Genomic DNA, 24,244 nt, shown 5'->3' with positions numbered 1-24,244 from the left:
AGGAGAGATGGGGTTTCACCATGTTGGCCAGACTGGTTCTGAACTCCTGAGCTCAGGTGATCCACCCACCTGGGCCTCCCAAAGTGCTGGGATTATAGGCATGAGCCACTGCACCTGGCAAAACTTGAACATTTCTTTAAAAAATATGTAAAATTAGCATGGGGTAGCAATTGAGGGTAGGGGAAGGCATGAAGAAAAGGTTTATGTAGCGACCTAGAGTAAATGTTGTTGCCTTTTGTTCAATTAACCTTATTTTTCTTTTAGTCCAAGTGGTAAGAAGTTCAGAAGCAAGCCTCAGTTGGCAAGGTACCTGGGAAATACTGTTGATCTCAGCAGTTTTGACTTCAGAACTGGAAAGATGATGCCTAGCAAATTACAGAAGAACAAACAGAGACTACGAAACGATCCTCTCAATCAAAATAAGGTTGGTTAATTTACCTGTCCCATGTATATGCTACTTCAAAAGCTCTCCAAAAAGTGTCTCACATCATAATTAAGTCACTGGAATTTTGGTTGTCCAAATGTCCCATGCATGTCCCCACACCTCTCCCACCCTGCCCCGGCAAGAGAGAGCATAAGTAAATTGTGCACAGTAGAAAATAGCATTTCAGTATCTCTCTAGGTCAGTGTACATCATACTTTCTGACCCAGTGGGGCTATTTACAAAAGGTTCCTTTGGTGTTAATTGTCTGCTTTTTTTTTTTTTTTTTTTCCCTCATATAGTTCCTGTTCTCCAAAAAGTAGCAAAATTTTAATGTGGCAGGTATCCTCGCCTCATAGTTTATTGATTTTCAGATTCAGGTCTTGAGAAAGGGCGGTGTTTTTTTGACCTTTGATGATGTTGAGGATAAAGACTTTTAGGAATAATATTCTAATACTGTGTTTGGATATTTTCCCATTAGCTCTTAGTTTTATCGAGCTGTTTGGTTGATAATTTACTGTATAGCAATTTAAGCCAATGTCATTTGAATTATGATACGGATTGAGCATTCCAAATCTGAAAAATATCTGAAATCTGAGACTCTTCCAGTCCTAGGCATTTCAAATAAGAGATACTTAAGCCTGTACTAATAATTTGATTGTATTAAAGGACCCAGTATCTTTACAAAGAAAGCTGCTTTTTCCCTGAGGACAACTAAACATATATGACTGTTTTTTCTTAGTTTTTCTTTCTCTAAACTTAGGGGATCTGTGTGTATGTGTATTGCTACCACCATTGTCTTCACATTGACAGTGTGAAAATAGTGGAGGGAGAAGTAGGGGCTCTCTTTCTTAAGATGTGACTAATATAACTTCCTCATAAGTCCCATGGGAGTGCTGTGTTCATTTTAGGAACCCATTGGGAGTGTAGTGGAGTAAAAAGGGCTTTGGACCCAGGAAGTCATGGTTTGGTGAACTGGCTCTGCTACTTATTAGCTGATGCAGTCATGAGAAGCTTCCTTAGGCTCCAAGGGCCTTAGCTTTCTCATTTGTAAAAATTAAGGTAAGAAAATTTTCCCCTTAGCATTGTTATGAGGCATAAATGGGAATTTATATAAAACATCTAGCAAAGTAAATTTGACCCATGTTAATTCCTTTGCTTTCCACACTGCTCTTTCCTAAGCTGCCCCCTTGCTGAGCACCACGTCACCTCAGTGCAGTGTTTCCTGGTGGCCAGCGTTGGAAACTTTCTGACCCAAGCTCTCTTCCCTTTTGTCATTTTACATTTTCTGAGGGGCATGGGGTCTCTGCTTCATACCTAACTTCATTCAGAATTCAGCTTAAATTTACAGTTTAAATTATAGTGCAGTTTATAGTAATGTCATTTCTCATAATTGATACAGATGTCAAAATGTACTGTTTCCGTATACCATAGTACTTTGCATTGGTTTTCATAGGGACATTGGCAGGTCCCTTGTTTACAGAGGTAGAACAGGAAGAGAGGCTAAATTAAATTGCCTCTGTATCGCTTAACTATGGGGTGGATTTGAGTTCATCATTATGAAGATGTTAAGAAAGGTAATAATAGCAGTAGAGGGAGTGCAAGTTAGCAAAAGTTAGGACCTTGTGTGTTTGTAAATCACTGTGATTTCAGCTTCAGGAAACCTTTATTCTGAGGTTACTTTGCTTCTTATAGGTATAGAGGAGAATTTAAGTTTATGTTTCTAAAACTGCCATCTTAAAACACAGTGCTGGGTACCTATAAAAGGGGCTTCAGTATTTATGAAATGAAGAGTTTGTTCAGATTACTGTACTGTTGCCAGAACCACAGTTTAGGTACATTAAGTTTAATGTGCAGATTTGTTTTCTGACACTTATGTTTCATCGAAAACCAAACACTAATTCATCTCTCCAGTTTGTGTGCACTTTTCTGCTCTAGCTGCGCTGGACTACTCATCGTTCTGCACCATGGCATGCGCTTTCAAGACTCTGCTTGCTCATATGCTGTTTGCTCTGCTTGGAATGTGCTTGCCCCCTTCCCCTCCATCTGGCGAACTCCTACTCATGCAAGACCCAGCTCCATTGTCTCCATCTCTGGGAAGCCTGCCCTGCATACTCCAGGCAGAACCAATCCCTTCTTCCATAATGCTTCCCTGGTGCTTTGCCGTTGTGTATGTGACTGTTTGTCTGCTTCAGCTAGACTGTGAGCTCCATGAGGGCAGGGACCATGTCTGTTTTTGTTTTTGTATATGTAGCCAAAGCCTAGCACACGGTAGGTACTTAATTAATATTGCCTTATGTTTATTTGATTTACTGTCCACCTCATTTCGGAAATGTATAGTGGTAATAAATGTTTATTAAATAAATAAATTATATACCAGACATTACTTTGGAAATGCCTTTTATTTTCATTGTTTTCTGAAGATTTCTGCCTGAAGTTTTGGAGTCATGGTTTTTTTTTTTTTTTTTTTTTTTTTTTTTTTTTTTTTTGCATCTATTTTATTTAAATAGAAAGTGGAGTTTTGCATTTTTTAAAATAAGTTCTCTTCGAAAGTAATACCAACAACATATTAGGTGGCTCTATAAAGCAGAAAATGTATTTGTGGCTAATTAAGTAATAACTGTATTATGTCTTTTTTATGACAGTACAGTGTAAAGAAAGCTGAGAGCTTTAAAGTAGTAGAAATCTGAGGTAATGTTTTGCTTTGTGGTTGTAAATCTGGCTTAAGTACATTATTGTATGGTTTTGTTTTGTTTTGTTTTCTTTTGAGACAGAGTCTCACTGTCACCCATGCTGGAATGCAATGGCACAATCTTGGCTTACTGCAATCTCCGACCCCCAGGTTCAAGCGATTCTCCCTGTCTCAGCCTCCTGAGTAGCTGGGATTACAGGCACCCACCACCACACCCAGTTAATTTTTGTATTTTTAGTGGAGATGGGGTTTTGCCATGTTGGCTAGGCTGGTCTCGAACTCCTGACCTCAGGTGATCTGCCTGCCTTGTCCTCCCGAAGTGCTGGGATCCCAGGCATGAGCCATCGCACCCGGCCTGTTTTGTTTTTTAAACCCTTATCTTGAAAGAATTAGAGATTTAATTGACAAAATAAACATTGAAACAAGCTAAATTATAATTTACATTAATTATAAGCTAAAATTTCAATATATCTTTCATATCAGAGGTGAATTACTAGTGATGAATTATATCTTTAGATGTGATTGGAAAGATGTCTTTTGAAGAACTCTGCAAAGTGGTTTTTAATTATTTTAGGATGGGTGGGTAGGGTAAAGTGGGCATTGTCTTTAATCTCTACTACTATTTTTGCAGTACCTGCTTCAGATATATCAAACTCAATCTTAACCTTACCCTGAAAATCTATTCCGTTCTTGATTACATTATACCTTATTGATTTTCTTGACACTGCCATAATTATTTCCAGCCACCACCACCATCTCTTCAGCTGACATTGTTGAAATAGCAAGCAGGTTACTGAAGATACTCCATTAGGTTAATGGAAAAAGACTAGAGAAAGATTTGGAAGTCATCAGCTGCGTTTATATTTGAAGTCACAAGCAGATTTCTTAGAGCTTACTTAAAGGGAAAAGTTACAGAGCAGCATATCCAGGAGAACATTCTGTGATGATGGGACTCTTTTCAGCCACAGCCACAGTTGGCTGTTGAGTGCTTGACATGTGGTTAGTCTGACTGAATAACTCAGTTTTAGTTTTACTTTAAATAGCCAGATGTACCTAGTGGCTGTCCTGTTGAACAGCACAGTTCCAGAGCTTTGCCTCTCAATATGCAAATAAAAACCAAACCTTTGCTTCAAAAGCTAAATATTGTTTAGGCATTTATGTTTGTTTTTAAAGAGGAGATGTTTCAGGATTTCACAGATGTGACTGTCAACATTTTTAGCAGGGAATTGGGAGGAGAGGCAAGATATTAAAATTTAATTGGAGATACTGTAGGATTGGATAAAGAAGAGCACAGTGATTCTAAGTGCAAGATATGTGTAGGGGACTTCAAGTGGCTTGGTTTGTCACTAGAAGCTTATTTTAATGTTTTAGATGTATAAACATACTGAATTTGTGTTTCTAGGTCTTAACATCAGATGTTTCATAAATCTACAAAACTAATAAAATTCAAGTTCCCTAACATTAATGTGACATATAACATATTTTACAAATTGCTTGCAAAATGAATATGGTATGGAATAAATTATTTTTTATTTTGGCTTGAGAGCTCTAGTATCTTGGAAAGACTCAGGTCTTTCATCACATTTCTCTATTCACCCAAAATGGATACATTTCAAAATAAAGAACATTATATTCTCTTGAATGGAATCAGTTGTATGTTAAGTCTGCCATTATTTATTTCTCATGAATTATCTTGGTTTAAAGTGGTAGTATGTTATCGTGAGTATAAACACAGTCTTGGATTGTATAGGGCTGTATACTAGGTTCTCAATCACGTGATCCAGAAAGTACTTGTTTTAATTATCCTCAATAATAATTTTTGTGGAGAGCTCATCTATCTTGGGGGCAATATCTGTGTAGTTTGAGAAACCCTTTGTGGTGAAGAATCAGATTTGGATATATAGAAGGAGGCACAGTATGGAGACGATTTGGAAAGGGATGAAACTAGAAGTAGGGAGAATAGTTGGCTGTTTTAGTCTACAAAAATAAGATGGCCTGAATTAGTCCTCTGGCAGGAAGTATGGAAAGGTGAGACCCGAGAAATTAGATATAAGTACCTGATGGTTACAGAAAGAGAATTGATGGCTGCAACAATTTTGGCTTTGGTCACTTGGGGCGGGGAAGTCAGGGAGTAGGGGAATTAGGGCAAGTTTGGGGTTGGAGTGAGGAAGATGGGTTAAAATAGTTTTTTTCCTTGGACTTCCAAAAGGACCTTGGGGACCCCCAGGAATTCTCAGGTCACACTTTGAGAACTCCGTTCCCAGTGTTTTGTCATTGATAATGCCAAAAATAAGGACAAATGAAGTGTATCTTGTCACTCTGTAGGCCCATGGATTAAACGAATAAATGAATCTTGTGGAGAGTAAGAGGACCTTCCAGAAAGGAAATAGGAGAATCAAGAGAATGTGGTACTACAGAAGCCTGGAAAACAAGGTTTTTCTTAGAGATCAGGGAGGATAGACGTTATCTATTGGATTTCCAATATGAGCAACTGGTGACTTTACATAACCAGTTTATTATGAATAGAAAGGATCAGAAGTCCTATCTAGAATGCCAGAAAGTTTCCGGGAAATGAGAAATTAGAAACACAATGTGCCTGTTCTTTCATATGTTTTAAAATTTTATTACTTGGTTAAGTAATTTGGGCACAGAGTGAAAAATGTCTCCCTCTCTCCTGTTTCAGTCCCAGTCCTCTTCTTTAGAGGAAACTTGTTAATGAGTCTTTCTGTATGTCTGTCTAGAGCTTATATGCATTTACAAACATGTACACATATGTGCATTTTTACCCCTTTCCACAAAAACGGTTGGACTACTCTTAAGAAGCTTGAATGAGCGGTGGAAGAGAGAAGACGATATTCAGAAGAGAATGCATTATCAAAGAAGATGCTTGGAATGAACCAATAGAGAGGCAGGGAGTTTTCAAATTTGGGCAACCATGCCTCAGACCTCCAGAAACCTTTGAATTGTGTGCAATTTTTTTTGTGTGTGTATATTTTATTGTTGTTGAGACAGGGTCTTACTTTCTCGCCTAGGGGGAAGTGCAGTGGTGCCATCACAGCACTCAGCCTTGACCTCCTGGGCTCAGGTGTTCCTCCCATCTCAGCCTCCTGAGTAGCTTGGGCTACAGGTGCAGGCCACCACTCCTGGCTGATTTTTTGCATTTTTTTTGTAGTGACAGTTTTGCCATGTTGCCCACGCTGGTCTCAAACTCGTGAGCACAACTGATCCACCTGCCTTGGCCTCCCAAAATGCTAGGATTACAGGAGTGAGCCACTGCATCCAGCCTTGTATACATTTTTCTAAGAAAGCTTATCTTGATCAAATTCTCAATGGAATCTGTAACTGAAAAATAACCACTTTTTTTAAAATCAGGAGAAGGAGCTTGGTGGAAGATGTGAGGGAGTAGGTGAAGAGCCAGGTCACTTGCTGCAGCTCAGATTAGGCATTTATTTGCCTATGGATTTTTCAGTTACTGAAGTTAATGCCTTACTGGGCTGACTTATTTCTGCCTAAGGTACTTCATGGCCAGTTCATCACCAGAGCCCTGTGGTAGGACCATTGTGGTTACCAGCTTCTGGTAGGGCATAGTGTGGTAAGAACTACCTCTTGGCTTCTACCTTCCTAGGATTCCTCCATCCAAATGGAAAACAAAGGCTTCATTTATTCCACCAACGCTCCTGACCTATGGAGAAAGTAAAATTACTTCCAAAGATACTGATACTCTTTTTGTCAGTTGTTAAAGTCTTGCTCAACGGAGTGTCTTCTGTTCTCTGTAGATAAAGCGGGGGCAGGGAAGGAGAATGAATAGGTTATAGGTGATAAGTCTAGCATTTCTAGACCCTAAAGTCCCTCCAAGGGATAAGTGTGGGCCACTGTTGAGTACAGGTTTCTATTAATTTGATAGTGAAATTAAAAATAGAAGTGAGGAGCAAGTAGCTGCTATAGTTTGATGATTATTTTGATGATGATGATGACCTAGATACATGGTGCCGTGGAGACAGAAGTGGACAGGTTCTAAATCTCTTGAAAATAGGATTGACTGGTTTTGCTGATGAATTGTGTGTAGAGCATAACAGAAAACGAGTACTTAAAGGTGAGTTCTTGGTTTTTAGATTAAGTGGGTAGATTGAGGTGCCATTTATTGTGGTAGTGTTAGGGAAATAATTTATATGAGTAAATCAATTTTGAATATTCAAAGTTTGAGATGCTATACAAAAACCAGAAGGAAAAGCTTTCCATATGGAGGGGGTAGCCAGTGTTAATTCCCTAAGGAAGGATGCACTCATGAAGACAAAAAGGTCAGGTTGGCTGGAGCTTAGTGAGCAGGGGAGGAGTACTAGGTGAGGTTAAAGTAGGCAAGCCTGGCCAAAGCAGTCATAGGGCTGTGCCAGCCAGCATAAGGAATAGTGTAGAATGCAGTTTGAGGGTTTTATGCAGGGGGAAATATGACTGCTTTGACTGTGTGTGGAAAATGTAGAGATACAGAGGTGGAAGTAGGAGGCCAGTTAGGAAGCTGTTTTATTTGTCCAGGTGGGGGATGATGGTGACTTGGACAGTACTGGTTTAATGAATGAATAAAGGAAGAAAGGGTAAGATGTAGCAAAGGACACTAGAATGAATTTATATTGATCTTGTTCAAATAACTGCTAATTTTATATATAGAGATAGTTTTAATGAGTGAATACATAAAGGATATTTATCTTTAGCTGATAAATCTTTAGCTAATGAAGATAATCAGAAGGTTATTAGCTATTAATAGTACTGTTCCATTTGAGTCATGTAAGACATTGATTGGCTAGAGATTGCTAGGAAGCAAAGAGTGAACAGAAGAATGTTAGCCATGTTAGCAATAGGCCTGCTGATGGGAATGATTTGTTCAGTATGGTATTAGCTTGATCGTATTATAAACGAGTGCTTCAAATGTGTCTAAGTGTGTGACAACTTTTTGAGAGGGTCTGGATTTGCTAATAATGAGGGTAGATTTGGAGATAGAATTGTCCATAGTATGTATGGCTTTAACAAGATTTGTTTGTATGCCCAGGTGTTCTGTTGACAAGCAAGGTCTATTTTTCCAACTTTTATAGGTCCTGAAGAGTTAACCTAACTTGTAGACTCCAGGTCAGCAATAGAATTAAGCCCTACAGCAAACCATTTGTGTCACTATTTCCATAGTTCTCCCAAGGATGTGTATATAGTTCATGCCAACTGAGAAGTAAAGGAGATGATTAATTCCATGTAATAACTGTCTGAGTAGGCTCTAGGATATCTGGTTGAAAGTGTCTGGCATCTTTGGTGATGCCTGTTAATGACCTTACATTAACTAAAGCTCCAATAAGTTATTTTTTAAGCAGAACTCTTGAAAATTTTGTTTTCATTGTTGAATTGCAATCCTTCATTCTTCTGTTAACAGGTGTAGTCCTTTTTAATGAGCTCAGAGTGTAATCCATCCATTCTATTAATATTTTAATATGCTATTGATCTCCTTTAAAAAAAATCTTGTCTCAACTTGGGATATTAGACTAAGTGGATTTTCTGCATAAACATCATGGATACCAGATAATTTTTTAACTTTTTGTAAAAGTCTGTGAAGTTGCACAATTTAGTTTTATAGAAATCACTGAATTGTACATTTTAAAATGATAAGTTTTATGGTATGTGAATTAATTAAAATCTTATGAAGAATTGTAAGGCACTTCCATTGTTGGCATTTGATTTTGTGGAAAGACATTCACTATGGACTACCATATATATTCTGGAGCAAACCTGCAATTACTTTTTAGGATAGGCTTGATTTGACCTAAAGGTATCACTCAGGCACACCTTTGAATGAGGGACAGGTTTGTTTCTGGGAAACCTTAACAGGGTAAATCTCTAAATTTCAATAACATGTTCAATAACCTGCTTATATTAAAGAAATAGCTGCTATTTATTTAGAATTTGTACCAACATGACTATAAACTATAAACTTGTTTTACGAAGGGCTGATTTTTTTTTCTTTTTTTTTTTTTATGACTATGTATTGATGGTCCAGTCAGTGCCTGGCACGTAGTAGGCACTCAGTATTTGTTCAATGAGCAACTGAATGAAAGCTGCATTTGTAGCAGCAGCAGCAGCAGCAGCGGCATAACGTGCATTATCTTATTTGATTTTTATAAGAATCTTATGCAATAGCTATTATTATTCTCATTTCCAGATGAGGCAAGTGACCTTATAGTCTCTGCTTCTCAAATTGGGGCATGAGTATCTTTTGGGGAGTGTGTGGTGCATGCAAAAACCACAGAATTAACATGACACTTGAATAATACTTGGAAGTGTCAGTTTTATTTGAACATTTTGGGTAGGTAGAGTAACATTTTTACCTTAAACATGGCTAATGTTAAAGGGCAAAATTTGCATGAATTTTAAAGATAAAATGAGTTCACTAGGCTTGGGCCCTAGAATATGTACAACTTGAACTGTCATACAGCTTTATTTCAAAGCACAGACTGAAAAAAAGTGGTATTTGCGATATAGTATAGTGTAAGTCCCTGGTGTTCAAACTATGCCGTGTGGAGGCTTTACATGATACACATTGATATGGATGGTTTTAAAAGAATCCGTTTTGATATCTTTAAGTTCCATATACACTCTTTCCTTAACTGATCTGAGAATGTAACCTATGATAGAAGTATACATTATTTTTCTGTAATTCTCCTTTATAGTCAACCTCCCATTTTACAGAACAGCATACTTCTCACTTGTATGCAATATTACCATGGTACAAAATGATGGAGATCTCATAAAGGGACACTGAGATACTGGATTGAGAACATGAATGATTCAAACAGTCAGTTCTTTCCACAAGCACAGTTTTTGCTTTCTGCAAAATTTAGAGGACTTTATGTAGATGTTGACTGATTTTTAAAATTTTTTGATGGTTCACTGTTACATTCTATCATAAAACTCAAAGGGAGTTCAGAGAATTTGAATGACATGGAATAAAATTCATTCTATCTACTCATTTATGTGAACAAGGTTTCTTAGTGCTATATCTATAAAAAAGGAAGAATAGGAGTAGGTGCTATACCTTGTCCCATTCTAGCAATTAATAATATGCACTTGAGAATATAAAACTATTTAAAAAATTCATTGTTATATATATATATATATATATACACACACACACACACACACAATAAATTTCTATCTTTTATATGTAGTTATATATTGTAATGCTTTATTTTGGTCACTTACATACTAATAATTGTAATAAACCAGAAGAAATTTATTGTTTTGTCACCAAGAGCTTTATGGTCACAGAAGGTTAAATAATTTCATGATATATAAATGATCAGTAAAAGATTATCAAGTTTAAAATGGAAAATGACTTTGGAAGTGGAATTATTCAAAGAGCAATGAGAATGAAAATTTATAACCATTGAGAGTTTGTTCATATATACATAGGTAATGGTGGGTATCTTTAGATTCTGTTAGAGGTAACAGTTTATTATTAAAGTATTGGCATTTACTTCTGATAAGTGCATCCATTGCAACTGATTATGAAATATTCTTGCTGACTTTAAAATGCAGGTGGGGTATATATATTTTCAGGTTTCTTGTAAGGGGTAGAAATGAAAAAATATTTGATACCCACTGGCTTATGATACGTGTTCTTCATCTACCTCTTTAGGTATTCTGTAGTATCCTTAATCATATGAAATCACTGGAAGGTTACACAATAATTAGACCCTTTCCGACTCACCTTTACTGAGTTGTTCTTTAAGACTTATGTTCTTGGTTTTTGTGGAAAGTCACTGAAAAAGCATTTGAAATCTGCTTAATATTTGTTGTGAAGTTGAGTGCCTTTATTAATTTTCTTCTAGATTTAATACCTGGACTTTGTTTGTTTTCCTCATTATTTGGTATGCGTTGTCCTTTTTGACCATGATATCTGTACAATTGAATGTTTCTCTTTTTGCCCAGGCCCCTTGAACATTCAGATCCACATTTCATACTCGGCTCTAGTATCACTATTGATCTTTTCAAAAGGATATCTGTTTTTCCCTTTTCCTTGATTTTCTGATTTTAAAAATTAATTTTTATTGTGTATTTGTCCTTTGGGAGTGTACAAAAGACATATCTCAGATACTTATTGGAAAGATGGGAAGTAAAATTTTTAAAAATAAGAAACATTTATCTTTATATTCATCCCTGCAACTAGGGGAATAAAATAGATTCTCAAGAAAAATATTTTCAACCTAATACATTATTATGAAATTTATTAAATTTTGATTTGAGGGATAGTCTGTACATAGATTTGTCAAAGGTTGGAAACTTAGCTTTGATATTGGAATGTGTTTACCAATTTAATTTTGTAACAAAGAATTTCTGCTTCACTTTTTCTTATATTGAAACAATAGCTTGCATGTACATCAACAGCTTTAATCTTGTCCCATAAAAAAGTGTTTGGCATTTAACCCTGAAGTTGATGGTAGATTGGTTCTTTTCATTCTAAACTGTAGAAAAACTCCAGACACACAACTGGGCATAAATTAATAGTGACTCAGGGCAGTCCTCAGGGTAGAGGTAATAGAATTTACTGTTTCTGTGACAGTTTCTGGGAAAACTTGTTAGTCCAGCTTTACAGATTACTCAACTTCTTATGCTATTGTTTTAGAATACTAAATTAAAGACATTTTGTTTTCTGTCATCAGAGCTTCTAGGCCAGTTAAAAGGAGAAAAAATATTAAAAACCAAAATAAGATTGAGTGAAGAATAATGCGGCACATTTTGGATAATGTCCCATTCTGTGCCGATGGGGAATGTCTTATTAGACAGTGGAAGTTAATTGTATATATTGAATATTTCAGCCAGGTTTTTCTTTTAATTTTTTTTACTGCACAAAAATATAAGTTAATGGAAAAACATCCCTCTTATCAGTGTAGCATCAATAGCATCAATATTGTAGCATCAATAGTTTGACACATTCCATGCTTCCTCACATTCCTTATGGATTCAGGATTCATAGTTTAGAACAGCTTAGAGTAGTTCCTGCTGCCTCCTGTCATCCTTGGTAACAATGAGAATCTCACAGACTTGAATATGTTTACGCATGCAGACAGCTGCAAATACTTCGGTGTGTCTACTGAAGTAGACAGGTAATGCCACCTTTGTTCTAATACCAGCAGAGTAAACCATTTTTTATCAAAGAACAGAGGCCAAGTGCAATGGCTCACACCTGTAATCCCGGCACTTTGGGAAGCCAAGGCGGGTGGATCACAAGGTCAAGAGGCCGAAACTATCCTGGCCAACATGGTGAAACCCCATCTCTACTAAATACAAAAATTAGCTGGGCGTGGTGGCGCATGCCTGTAGTCCCAGCTGCTCGGGAGGCTGAGGCAGGAGAATCGCTTGAACCTGGGAGGTGGATGTTGCAGTGAGCCGAGATCCTGCCACTGCACTCCAGCCTGATAACAGAGTGAGACTCCTCTCAAAAACAAAAACGTTAAATGCCAAACAAGGTATATCATTTAATAATACATACTGATTTTACCTAATTAGTGACAAGAAGTTCCCTGTAAGCATTTATGTGTGAAGCTGCTTTAGGATTGAATATTGTCTGCTGTCTTTAATAGGTTGGGTGACTTTAGGGCCTCCAAATGGTCTAGATGTCATAAATCAGAGGTGTTCAAACTTTCTTTGCATCACAGAATGACCAGAAGAGCATTTAAAATGCATATCCCTGAGCCTCACACTTTGTAGAGCTGGCAACTTTAGTGGTTACTTTGCAGCTTGTTGCCAAATTTACACATTATGTATTTTTTGAAAATCCATAAAGATAAAGCTAAATATCTGAGAAATAATACTATTAGAGTCATTTGAGATAAGCATAGTTTTTAAAGGTAAGCAGAGACATTGGGAGAAAAAATGAGATAAAGGAATGACAGGATTGCCCAATACAAACATAGAGGAGGGCTGTGTCATGTGGGGAGGGGTAGAGGTGAGGACGCATAGTGGATCTAAATAATACTGTAATTGTAACAATTGTCAGATTATTGTGAGGCTTACCTTTCTAGGCATGCTAATCTTTAAATAGAGGTCACAAACTCAGTGCCTACAGGCCCAGACAGGTAATGCAAATGTGAGTTGTTGAGGAGTGTTGCAGCAGTAGACCCTGAGGCCACTAATGGACAGCCATTACAATCAGTCCCAGCCTATTGTTGCCAAACCAAGTCCATATTTCTAGATCTTTCAGTTTTTAAAAGAAGCTAGAATTCTGGATTTTCTATGAAGACTCTAGATTTTTAGGTGCTGGCTTAGTTTATTAAAGGCACTAAAAACTGAACACTCATCTCTGGGTTGGGCTTGATCCACCTGCCACCAATTTGCAATCTTTGTTTTAGAGCTTCTCCAAGTGTGGTCCCCGGATTAGCAGTATCAGTATCACCTGAAACCTTAACAGAAACACAGATTCCTGGGCTCTGTCTCAAACCTGCCGAATGCCCAGTGCCAGGGATGAGACTCAGTCATCTGTGTTTTAACAAGCCTTCTGGGTGATTCTGATGCATGCTTACACTTGAGAACCACTATTTTGGAGCATGGAAGTTGAAACTGCAATTTCTATGTGGGGTTAGTATTAAAGATAGAAGTTCATCAAATATCCTGTAAATTTATCAAATTTATTTCTGTATCAAAAATAGATGTTTTTTTGTTTTCAGGTATATATAACTTTTCATCTTTTTTGCCAGAATCAGAACACACAATAATTGTGTTTTCTCCCTTTTCTTTCTTGTTAAGAGTATTGCAAATCAACTTAATAGCAGTTCTGTGCCACGTTTTGACCTCACTGGAACACATCTTAGACTTTATTTATTGGTTGATTAAAACTAGATAAAGAAGTGATGTGGCTTTCAGCTTCAATGTTAAGTCTCCTTTAAAAGTATTAAATATAATATTCAGTAAGTCCTCACTTAATGTTGATAGGTTCTTGGAAACTGACTTAGCCAAATGATGTATAATGAAACCTATTTACTCTAACTGATATAAACAAAAATTAAGTTCCCATGGCATATTTCTGGTCACAAAACATCTCAAACTTATAAATAAAGACCAAAACACTTCTAATGATAAACATTGAAATTAATGTGAGCTCTATGCACGTTTAAGAAAGATTATTCACCCACTGATTCCAGTTCAGGGTCGTGGGTGGCCAGAGTCTCTTTCAGCAACTCAGGGTACCAGGTGGGACCCCACCCTGGACAGGACCCCATCCCATCACAGGTCACACTCATACTTGCTCAGGCAGGGACCATGGGGATGAACCACTGAACGTAAAGTACACTCACCTTCCCAAGGTGAGAGGAAACAGGAGTAGGTAGAGAAAACCCAAACAGACCTGGGGAGAACATGCTAACTTCACACAGATGGGCTTATGCTGGGAATGGATTATTTTTTTTCTCATCGTTATAACAAAATGACATTGAACAAAATGACATTATTCAAAGACCTATGATATATTAAGAATAAGGAATACTTTCTTATCACATTTTTCTAAATTGAGTTCTGTTTGCTGGAATTAGAATTTCCATTTCTACTTACCTACTTTTATATGAAAGAGGTTAATTTATGTGGTTTTATGTAAGTCTGGCCTCCTAACTGCTGATCAAGTTGTTTATATTTTAATGCCCAAGTATATCAATATCTTCCTCCATTTGCAGAATGTAGAAATGTTTGCTATCCTGATTGTTATCCTTAAAGTTCTTCCCTGGGTGTGGTGGCTCATGCCTGTAATCCCAGCACTTTGGGAGGCTGAGGCCTGCAGATTGCTTGAGTCCAGGAATTTGAGACCAGCCTGGCAATGTAGGGAGACCCCATCTCTACAAAAAATACAAAAATTAGCCTAGTGTGGTGGCACGTGCTTATAGTCCCAGCTACTCGAGAGGCTGAGGTGGGAGGATTGCTTGATCCCAGGAGGTCGAGGCTGCTGTGAGCCATGATCATGCCACTGTGCTCCAGCCTGGGCAACATTGAGACCCTGTCTCTAAACAAACCCCAAAGTTCTTTTTTTGTATAAACCAACAGTAAACACTTGTCCATTTAAAAGTTTTTAGTACCTTGCTAATCAGATATGAACTTTATATTGAGAATATTCTTACACTTAAAAGTATACAAAAAGCTTTTTATTTATTTTGAGGAAACTTCATGCATGTATTACATATTAAGTGCTTTAAATGTACTTTGGAGTATTTAAAATGCTGTAGTAGACTGAGAAGTTTGAAACAATTTGATTTAAAGTAATAGATTTTTGAACTAGAAGTCATCTGACTGTATTAATATTTTAAATAAAAATACGTTTCTATTCACAGGGTAAACCAGACTTGAATACAACATTGCCAATTAGACAAACAGCGTCAATTTTCAAACAACCAGTAACCAAAGTCACAAATCATCCTAGTAATAAAGTGAAATCAGACCCACAACGAATGAATGAACAGCCACGTCAGGTAAGGATCTAATTCATTCTCCAATCTTATTTTTCGAAAAATACCAGTATTTTTACCAGACATAATTCAAATAAATTCTGGTTAAAATGGAGCATATTTGGAAAGAAAATTGTTTTATGTCCTTGGCTATTACATGAATGCTGGAGTATGCAAAATTTAGGTTAAATGTTTTAAGAGAAAATATAAGTTAATTAAGAATGAATCTAATTAATATTACGGACTAAATTTTTAGGCTTTTCGTGTGGTCATATACATCAGACTTGGCTCTGTCAATCTTAGTTTTTTAAAGATTATCTTTCCAAGGATAATATTTCATAGAAGAATAAAGCATGTAATTTGTGTTGCTTAGTTTAAAAATATTTTCTATTATTTGGAAGCTAAAACTACTTTTTATTCTGATTTCTTATTTCGTGAAATCTGTCCCACCCCTTTTGAAAAACAGAATTAGATAAACTTTGTCAATATGGTATATTGTCCTGTGACTTCCATTTTTGTACAAATTTAATTAATTTTTCTCTTTCTTTATTGCTTCAAGCTGTATTCCACCAGAATCTTTTCTTAGAAAAAAAAGCATTACATGAAAGGCCTCCCTGCTGCCTAATAATGCCATATAGCCCGGGGAGGGAGACTGGACAAAATGCTTAAACCTTCCAAGTAATCTTGCTTATTCACTCCCTAATTGTGGTCATAAAGCCTAGGTAGTTCATGAATTTTTAGTAGCAATTGGGGTGAGGGAGTGGAGGGAGAAACATCTGTGCATTTTTTTTCCTCTCCTTTCTCTGCCTCCTCCCACCTGAGTCCACCTAAGGATTAGAAACACTGATTTACCTACGACGATTATCTTTTGCTCTCGTATTCCCCTTTTAGATGTCTCACTCCACCTTTTCATTTGAATTTTGTTTTTCACTAGTCCTCCAAGGGTCTCATCTCCAGACTTCATAAAGGATTGGGCCAAAACTTTCAGACAGTTGCTCTAGAAGAAACTACATAAAGAAATTCAGTTCCCACATCCTCTGTAGTGTTTTTTCCTCTTCAGGTGAGCCAGGAAAACAGAAGATATTTGGAGCCACATTGGATCAGCATCTTGCTATAGATGTCTCAAGATTTGAAGTTCTAAACTTGCTTTACTGTTGGTCCCCAAGAGATTCAACAGGGGCCATGTAAGTGTATCACATCCAACATAAAAGATGCGTACCTGCATGTGCCTTTAGGCTCTTGTCACCACTTAGGTTTTCTTTGGGCCATTCAGCTTTCTGTGTGAGGCTTTTCCCTTCTGTTTTACTCCCACACCCAGTGATAGTCACCAAACCACCGGAAGTTGCAGTATATTCATTACAACAGGGAAGGAATTCTGCCATTCTGAACTTTGGCCACCTTGATAAAGCCATTCCCTGGTTGTATTCTTTCTCAGATACTATCTAAAGTCTTGAACATCTTGTCCTTTGACTTTTTGGTGATTTTAAAAATCATTTCCCCGCAAAGGTATTTATTAATTGAAAATTTTGAAAGTATGTAATTGGGTAAAACAGATTTGCTCCAAAAATTCTGAAAGATGAAGGTGGAATGTAATCTTTAACTTAAAATGTTCCACGTTGGAAATTTGAGTTGCCTTACTGAGATCAGACAGTATTTAATAGATTTTATCCTCATCTTTTCTTGCCAAATCATTCTCAATGTAGTCAATAAACCCAAATGTTTTATTTAAACATCAATTGATTAGCAAATTCTGGCCATTTTAACAGTAATTTATTTTCTGCACCTAAATTCAGTCACAGTTAAAAAAAAACTCTAGTATTTATTTACTGGGTGTTTATCTGGCTATAAAGATATTGGTAACTTAGAAGTTTAAAGTTGAAGTAACCAGACTAGTTGCTCCTTGTTCTTTGGTATGTTGAATAGTTTTAAATTTTCTGTCTTTTATTATGGTGTATGAGATTATTCTCAAATGAAAGGTATGTGTCCAAAACGCTAAAGTTCCATCTCCTCTGTCTCTCCCCAGAAGCTTATGTCATTTCAATCCAGATCTTTTCAGGGTTTAATCTTCCTCTTAGCTTGCATAGACAGGAAGTGTTAAAATTATTTATCGGGCCACTTCTCCAAAAGCTTTGGCTGTTTTTCACTTTATCCTTATGGTACCTGACAATTTTTGTTGGATGCTTTTGATTATGCTAAGACATTAGTTGTCTTTTATCTTTCTTTATCTTCAATGTAAGAATTGAGGTAATATTTGACCGCTGTCTCACAAATAGGACGGTACATTGGGTAGAATATAGGAAAAAATAATACAAAGACAATTTTCATGTTAATGTTTTAAAAATCATGATCTGTTGTCCCAAGTATTCCAGTTTAGATTCAGTTAGTTAGTAAAGGGAAGATGTTGGTTTTAATTCTATTTTGATATACCTATGGCAGATGACTGTTAATCAGCTATTGTTATTGAGGAGATAGTTGGCAAAATATACATAGGCAAAAGTGATTCTTCCAGTTTTGCTATCCATTACTTGGATTCATTGACTCAGTTGGTAATATAAATTGCCAAACATTCCATTTGGAGAAGTTATTTTTATCATAGAGTAAATGAATTAGACAATGAGGTTTCTATTTTTGAGGTTTGATAGATAGACATATTTTTATTCTTTATACCAAATTCTTTTAATAAGATGCTCAAGATAGTGGTATTGTAATTCCTTTTAAAGTGTTGAATTTTGAGGCCTGTAACTAGGATGAGGTTTCTGAATCTTAACTAGGCTCTACCGTGAAAAGATCTGAAATGTTTAGTTTACATGAGAAGCAATCATTAAAAATAATAATTCTGTCTTTTATAACCAACATCCTATGCCCAGGTCATTTATATGGCAGCCTAATTTGAGCCTAATTTGAAGTCTATAAAATACATAAATTATGAATTTTTAATGTATTGACTCCTTGAAAATGCCTTAGCTTTAAAAGTGCAAATTAGGGTATGTAAAGAAAAGTATTAAACAGAATTCAGCAGTGAGTTCTACTTATAATTAAAATTATAAGGTAGTGATGGAATTTGTAAAACCTAGTTATAATAGGGTAGTAGGCAGCCATTTTTGTATATAGCATCAGAGTATTTGATGATTGCTTGTCTTTTCTTTAGATTAAAAAGACCTCTGTAGTAGGGAGGAGGGAACTCTACCAGTTATCAGACTATTATCCCAAACAGTAATCATTGAGATATCTTTATTCAGCTAGATGTATAAAACACATCTCAAGATATTTTTCGTCTAATTGAGTTGTAATTTTTGCTGGTAACAATGCCTTTTCTAGTTTACCCACTGCATAATATGAAGAACTATCATTTCTGTTTCTTACTTTTTTGCTGCTATCATCTTTGATACTATCTAGTCTCTTGATTGCTTCTTTTTCTCTTTTAGCCTCAAACCAAAGAAGTTTCATCTTTGAACTATTACTTCTTACTTTTAATTATTAGATTATAGAGGACTAATAGGCTTTTGGTGTTTTTGACAGTCTTTGAATATTAATTACGTTTCTTACAGAATATTCACTTTTTTTGTAGGACTAATTGTTTAATCGTGAAAAAGCAGATTTGAATCTTCCACTTGATCTTAGATTTTTTTCCTTTTATTTCAGTTTGCCAATTCTCATTTCAATGATATGAAACTTTCCTTTACCCACTTCCAGAAGCTGGCCTTTTCTTTTAGAAGGAATTAAATGTATTAGAAGAAAGCTTCCTGATGAAAGATAAATTTTTAAAATGTGCATTTTATATGAAAAATGCATAAAATAGTTCAGCTTTCAATTGCCAAAACCCAGAGGGCTACTATTTCAGGCATTCTAGCAACATTTACTTGTTTCTAATCTCTAACAGTTATTTCTAGTACATTCTCATTATAATGTTCTTAATGAATGACAAATAGATAGGCTAAAGCACAGAGTCTCATGGAGGATATTATATTCCTTTGCTCTGGACAGAAAAATTGGCTGCCTGGACAGAGAAGATAGAGGATGTGTCCTATAACACTTAAAAATATTACTCTGGGTAATGTTGGAAAGATGCCATATACAAAGTGCCAAATGAATAGTAGACTAATACAGGCAGGTGCTATAGGTGTTCAAGAAAAGTGAGGTTACTGTTGCTAGGAGGCTTGAAGAAATCTTTAGAAAAGGCATGAGATATATGCTGGACATATTTTTAAAATGTAAAAAATATTTTGTAACAATATTTTATGTTTCCTTGGGCTAGATTCCCAGAAATATAATTAGTGTGAATATTTACATTTTTGATACATACTAGGAAATTGGTTTCCAAAGGGTTATACCAAGTTAAAAGACTATCAAGAAGTTACGTTCATTCCAATTTCAGCTTACCTTCTATAGCAGCAGTCCCCAACATTTTTGGCAACAGGGACTGGTTTCATGGAAGACAATGTTTCCATGGACGAGATGAGGGGGAGGGGGATGGTTTTCGGATGAAACCATTCCACCTCAGATCATCAGGCTTTAGATTTTTATGAGGAGGGTGCAAACTAGATCCCTCACATGCACAGATCACAATGGGGTTCGTGCCCCTGTGAGAATCTAATGCTGCCACTGATCAGACAGGAGACGGAGCCAAAGTGGTAATGCTTTACCTTCTGCTGTGCTGCCCAGCTCCTCACAGGCTATGGATCGGCACCTGTCTGTGGACTGGGGGTTGAGGACCACTTTTCTATAGCTTTGAGTATTATTGTACTTGTTTTTGGGGAGCTGGGTAATTCAGTAGTTTAAAAGGGTATTTTATTTTAAATTCATATTTTAATATGTAGAAAATTAAATAGACTGAGGCATTTGTGTTAAAATTTGAAAATGAGAAACATTTAGATAATTTTTAACTAGGGAGTAGCTTTTATATTATCCATCTGAAATGAACTTAAAGGTATCTCCTGGTGGCAAAAGCTATTCCAACATCTGTACTCTGCAGATGCACTCCTTCCTTCCTTCTCAGAGACCTCATCCAATGGAGTATGTCAGTTACCATTTATCTCCAGCCTGTCTCTAAACTGGCTTCTTCCTCAAAACATTTAAATATATTCAAATCCACCCATCTTAAAAAAAATTATACACCTTACTCCTTCTCCCCTTTTAGCGTTTGTTCTCTTTCTTTTCTCGTTAAAGTCAGATTTCTTGGCATTGTGTGCATTTACGATCTGCCTTACCTCTGACTCAATGTTTATATCTCTGAAATAATAGCTTTTGTTCTCGCTGAAACTGTTCTTATCAGGATTGCCGATGTTCCTTGTTAAACTGAATGGACAAGTTTCAGTCTATAAATTTCTTGCCCTGCTTTAACATTAAACAATGTGACTACCACTCTTTCTGAAACATTAGCTTTCATTCTTTGACTCTATACTTTCTTGGTTTTCCTCTATACTTTTCTATTTTCTCAATCTCCTTCTTAGATTCTTCTGTCTCTGTCTGTCTTTTAAAATGTCGAGGTTTCCCAGGGAATACTATGCGTTCTTTTTTGTATGTAAACCCTCTAGGGATGATTTCATTCATTCCCATGACTTCAATTATCATCCGTATGTTAATGATTCCCAAATTTATGTCTTCATCCTGAGCTTCAGTCATTTGTGTCAATTCACCTACTAACATTGTTCACTTGGAAGTCTCACCAGCACCTGTAATTTATCTCTTTATCTCTCTAAACTCCTTTATCATCCGATCAAATCTGCCTTTTATTAGATGTGCTTTATCTCAGTGAAAAGACCACTGTCCACTTGGCTGCCTAAGCTGGAAACCCAAGCATCATCCTTGATTCTTCCTATCTTTCACCTCAGGCATCTAGTTAGCCAGCAGGTACTATTGATCCTGCCTCCTGTATGTTCACTTACCCCATTCTGATACTAGGTAACTATCATTCATTTCATCTCATCTCTCTCTCTCTGCTGCTTGTCTTTTTTTTTTTTTTTTTTTTGGAGACAGCATCTTGCTTAGTCACCCAGGCTAGAGTGCAGTAGCACAATCACAGCTCACTGCAGCCTCAACCTCCTGGGCTCAAGTGATGCTCCCGCCTCAGCCTCCTGAGTAGCTGGGACCACAGGCACATACCACCATGCCTGGCTAATTTTGTGTTTTTTATAGAGATGGAATTTCACTATGTTGCCCAGGCTGGTCTTGAACTCCTGGGCACAAGTGCTTCTTATCTTATTCCCTAACTTCGCTCTTCATATTACAGCCAGGTGTTCCACTGGGATGATAGTCTAGTAGTGTTAATAGTGTTATACTGCTGAAAACTCTTCAGTGCTTTCCGGTAGCTTTTAGGGTAAATTCAGAACATTTAACATGACTGACATAGCCCTTCATGATATGGCTTTTGCTTACCTCTCTGGCCTCACTTTGTTCTCTTATTCTACACATGGAGCACTTTTCAGGTTTTTGAACATGCTGTTCATCCCCTACCCCTGACCCTTACATACCCCAATCGAATTTCATGCTGTTTCCTTTCTTGCCTTCAGTTGCCTATTTCTTACTCATCTCTCAAGTTACATCAAGAACTTAGATGTCACTTCTTCTGTTCAGAAAACTTCTGATTTACCAAGTTTGGATTTAGAGACCATCCTTAGTGTTTCATCTTTCTTCTTTTCTGATCACAACTGTATTGGGCTATTCATTGCTTTTTCACATTTCTCCATTATAGTGCTTACTATGTAAACTTGTTGAATTAGCGAATTAAATTATTCATTCATTAAAAATTATTTCTTGAGCCTTCACCGTGTACTTTTCTAAACAGTGGGATACTGGAATGAACAAGACAAAGTCCCTGCTCTCATGGAACTTTCCATCTAGTGTGATGATACGGAGTGAGTCAGACAAATACATGTATATATAATGTATCATGTTGTGATAAGTACAATGAAAAAACAACAGAAGAGTGACAGAGCATGTCATCTTCAAAAGCAGAGAAGTATGGAGGAACATTCTAGACAGAAGTTTTAGTCTGTCAATGGTATGTAGTATGAGGACTGGCAGGGTTAGGAGATTATTAAAGAAACTCTTACAGGAAGTTAGGGCATAAATGATAAGGGTGTGTTTTATGCTGGTCATAAAAGAATTGACAAAATTTTATTGACTTATCAGCTCTGCCTATATGAAGACTCTTAGAATAAAGTGACTGGGAGAATGATGTCACTGACAGAAATATGGACATACTAATGGGTAGCTCAGTATTTTTAAACAATAATAAAATATGAATTTGAATATTAGAAAATTTAGACTCTTAAAGTCATTGTTGCATGTTCAGCTAGTAAAAGATGATAGGTTGGAGCCCAAGAGAGTCTGGAGATATGGTCAGTCTTTATGGAGGGAAGAATTGCAATTGAAACATTATATGTGGATTTTTAAAAATTAAGGAATGAGGCTGGATGCAGTGGCTCAACACCTGTAATCCCAGCACTTTGGGAGGCTGAGGCAGGCAGATCTCTTGAGGCCAGGAGTTAGAAACCAACCTGGCTAACATGGTGAAAACACATCTCTACTAAAAATGCCAAAAATTAGCCACATGTGGTGGCACGTGCCTGTAGTCCCAACTTGGGAGGCTGAGGCATGAGAATTGCTTGAACCTAGGAGGCAGTGGTTGTGGTGAGCTGGGATCAGGCCACTGCACTCCAGAATGAGACCCTGTCTCAAAAGGAAAGAAAAAATTAAGGAATGCATAGGCTGTTCATTCATAGTTACCAATAATTATAATGTATTTTTCTAGTTCATTTTAAAAACATGACAACTGTCATGTAAAAGGATCTATGAATTTTTTTTTTCCTCTAAGTAACAGGAATACAAATGAAAAAAATCAAATAGCGTTTTTAAAAATGACTTCTCAAAACACTAGTTGCTTAAGTCTTCCAGGCTCTGCCAGAAACATATTCTTAATTCTTAATATCTCTTTATAATTCTCTTCATATTTCTAATTAATATACTTATTAGGCTATGTCTTTGTTGATTTTAGTCATTGTTTCTTTACTTTCCCCAAGGACAGGTGACTACCTATTTTTCTGTCTCTGCCATCATGCTCCCAACCTAGATGTATCGTAATTTTAGGTAAATAGGTTAAATAGTCAGGGTTTACATTATTATGAATGAAATTTTTTCTGGGTAGGTAAGTAATGCCCTGCCATCACCACTCCTCTCTGTCATAATTCTTTGTTGTTTTTAATCGTAATAACTGTATGTTAGGTTTTCTAATATAATTATAGTTAACCTTTTCTGATTTTAAAATTCCTGCCACAGGCCCATCAGTGGTATTTTCCTTATGCTGCTAGGATATAAATCTGTGGATCAGCAGGGGAGATTTTTTTGTAATATTAAGTGTTGTAGTCCACAAATCTTATATATTCCTCCATTAAAGTTTTATAGTTTTCAGTCTAATGATCTTATACATCTTTGATTCTTAGATATTTTATGTCACTATAAATGGTATCATTTATAAAATTTTTGTATTCTAATTATTTTTTGCTAATACTAGAAATATATCAATTTTGTATATTGAGTCTGAATTTAGTTATCTTTCTAAATTATTGTCTGTGATTCTTTTGGACTTTACATGTGAATAAACATGTGATCTGTCAATGAGAGTTTTCTTTCTTTCCTAGCGATCTTTAAACCTTTGATTTTTTTTGTCCTTGT

The 24,244-nt window shown here is 36.4% G+C and overlaps 1 protein-coding gene across 3 annotated transcripts in view; it reads left to right on the top strand.

Moving 5' to 3' along the window:
* The window catches only part of MBD2 (methyl-CpG binding domain protein 2), a 72,229-nt gene that overhangs the window by 18,226 nt on the left and 29,759 nt on the right, over positions 1-24,244 (top strand). For 2 of the 3 annotated variants that reach the window (XM_032293553.1, XM_032293554.1), the window contains exons 2-3: positions 265-424; positions 15,458-15,595. In XM_032293553.1, the coding sequence (XP_032149444.1) occupies positions 265-424; positions 15,458-15,595 (298 nt within the window). Of the gene's footprint in view, positions 1-264; positions 425-2,359; positions 2,808-15,457; positions 15,596-24,244 lie in introns of those variants that run through there. The other variant, XM_032293555.1, reaches the window with a different exon arrangement.

The sequence above is a fragment of the Sapajus apella genome, unplaced genomic scaffold, assembly GCF_009761245.1.
Source record: "Sapajus apella isolate SASKATOON/1434 unplaced genomic scaffold, GSC_monkey_1.0 scaffold30, whole genome shotgun sequence".
Classification (NCBI taxonomy): domain Eukaryota; kingdom Metazoa; phylum Chordata; class Mammalia; order Primates; family Cebidae; genus Sapajus; species Sapajus apella.
This window is presented reverse-complemented; position numbering and strand designations above follow the sequence as displayed.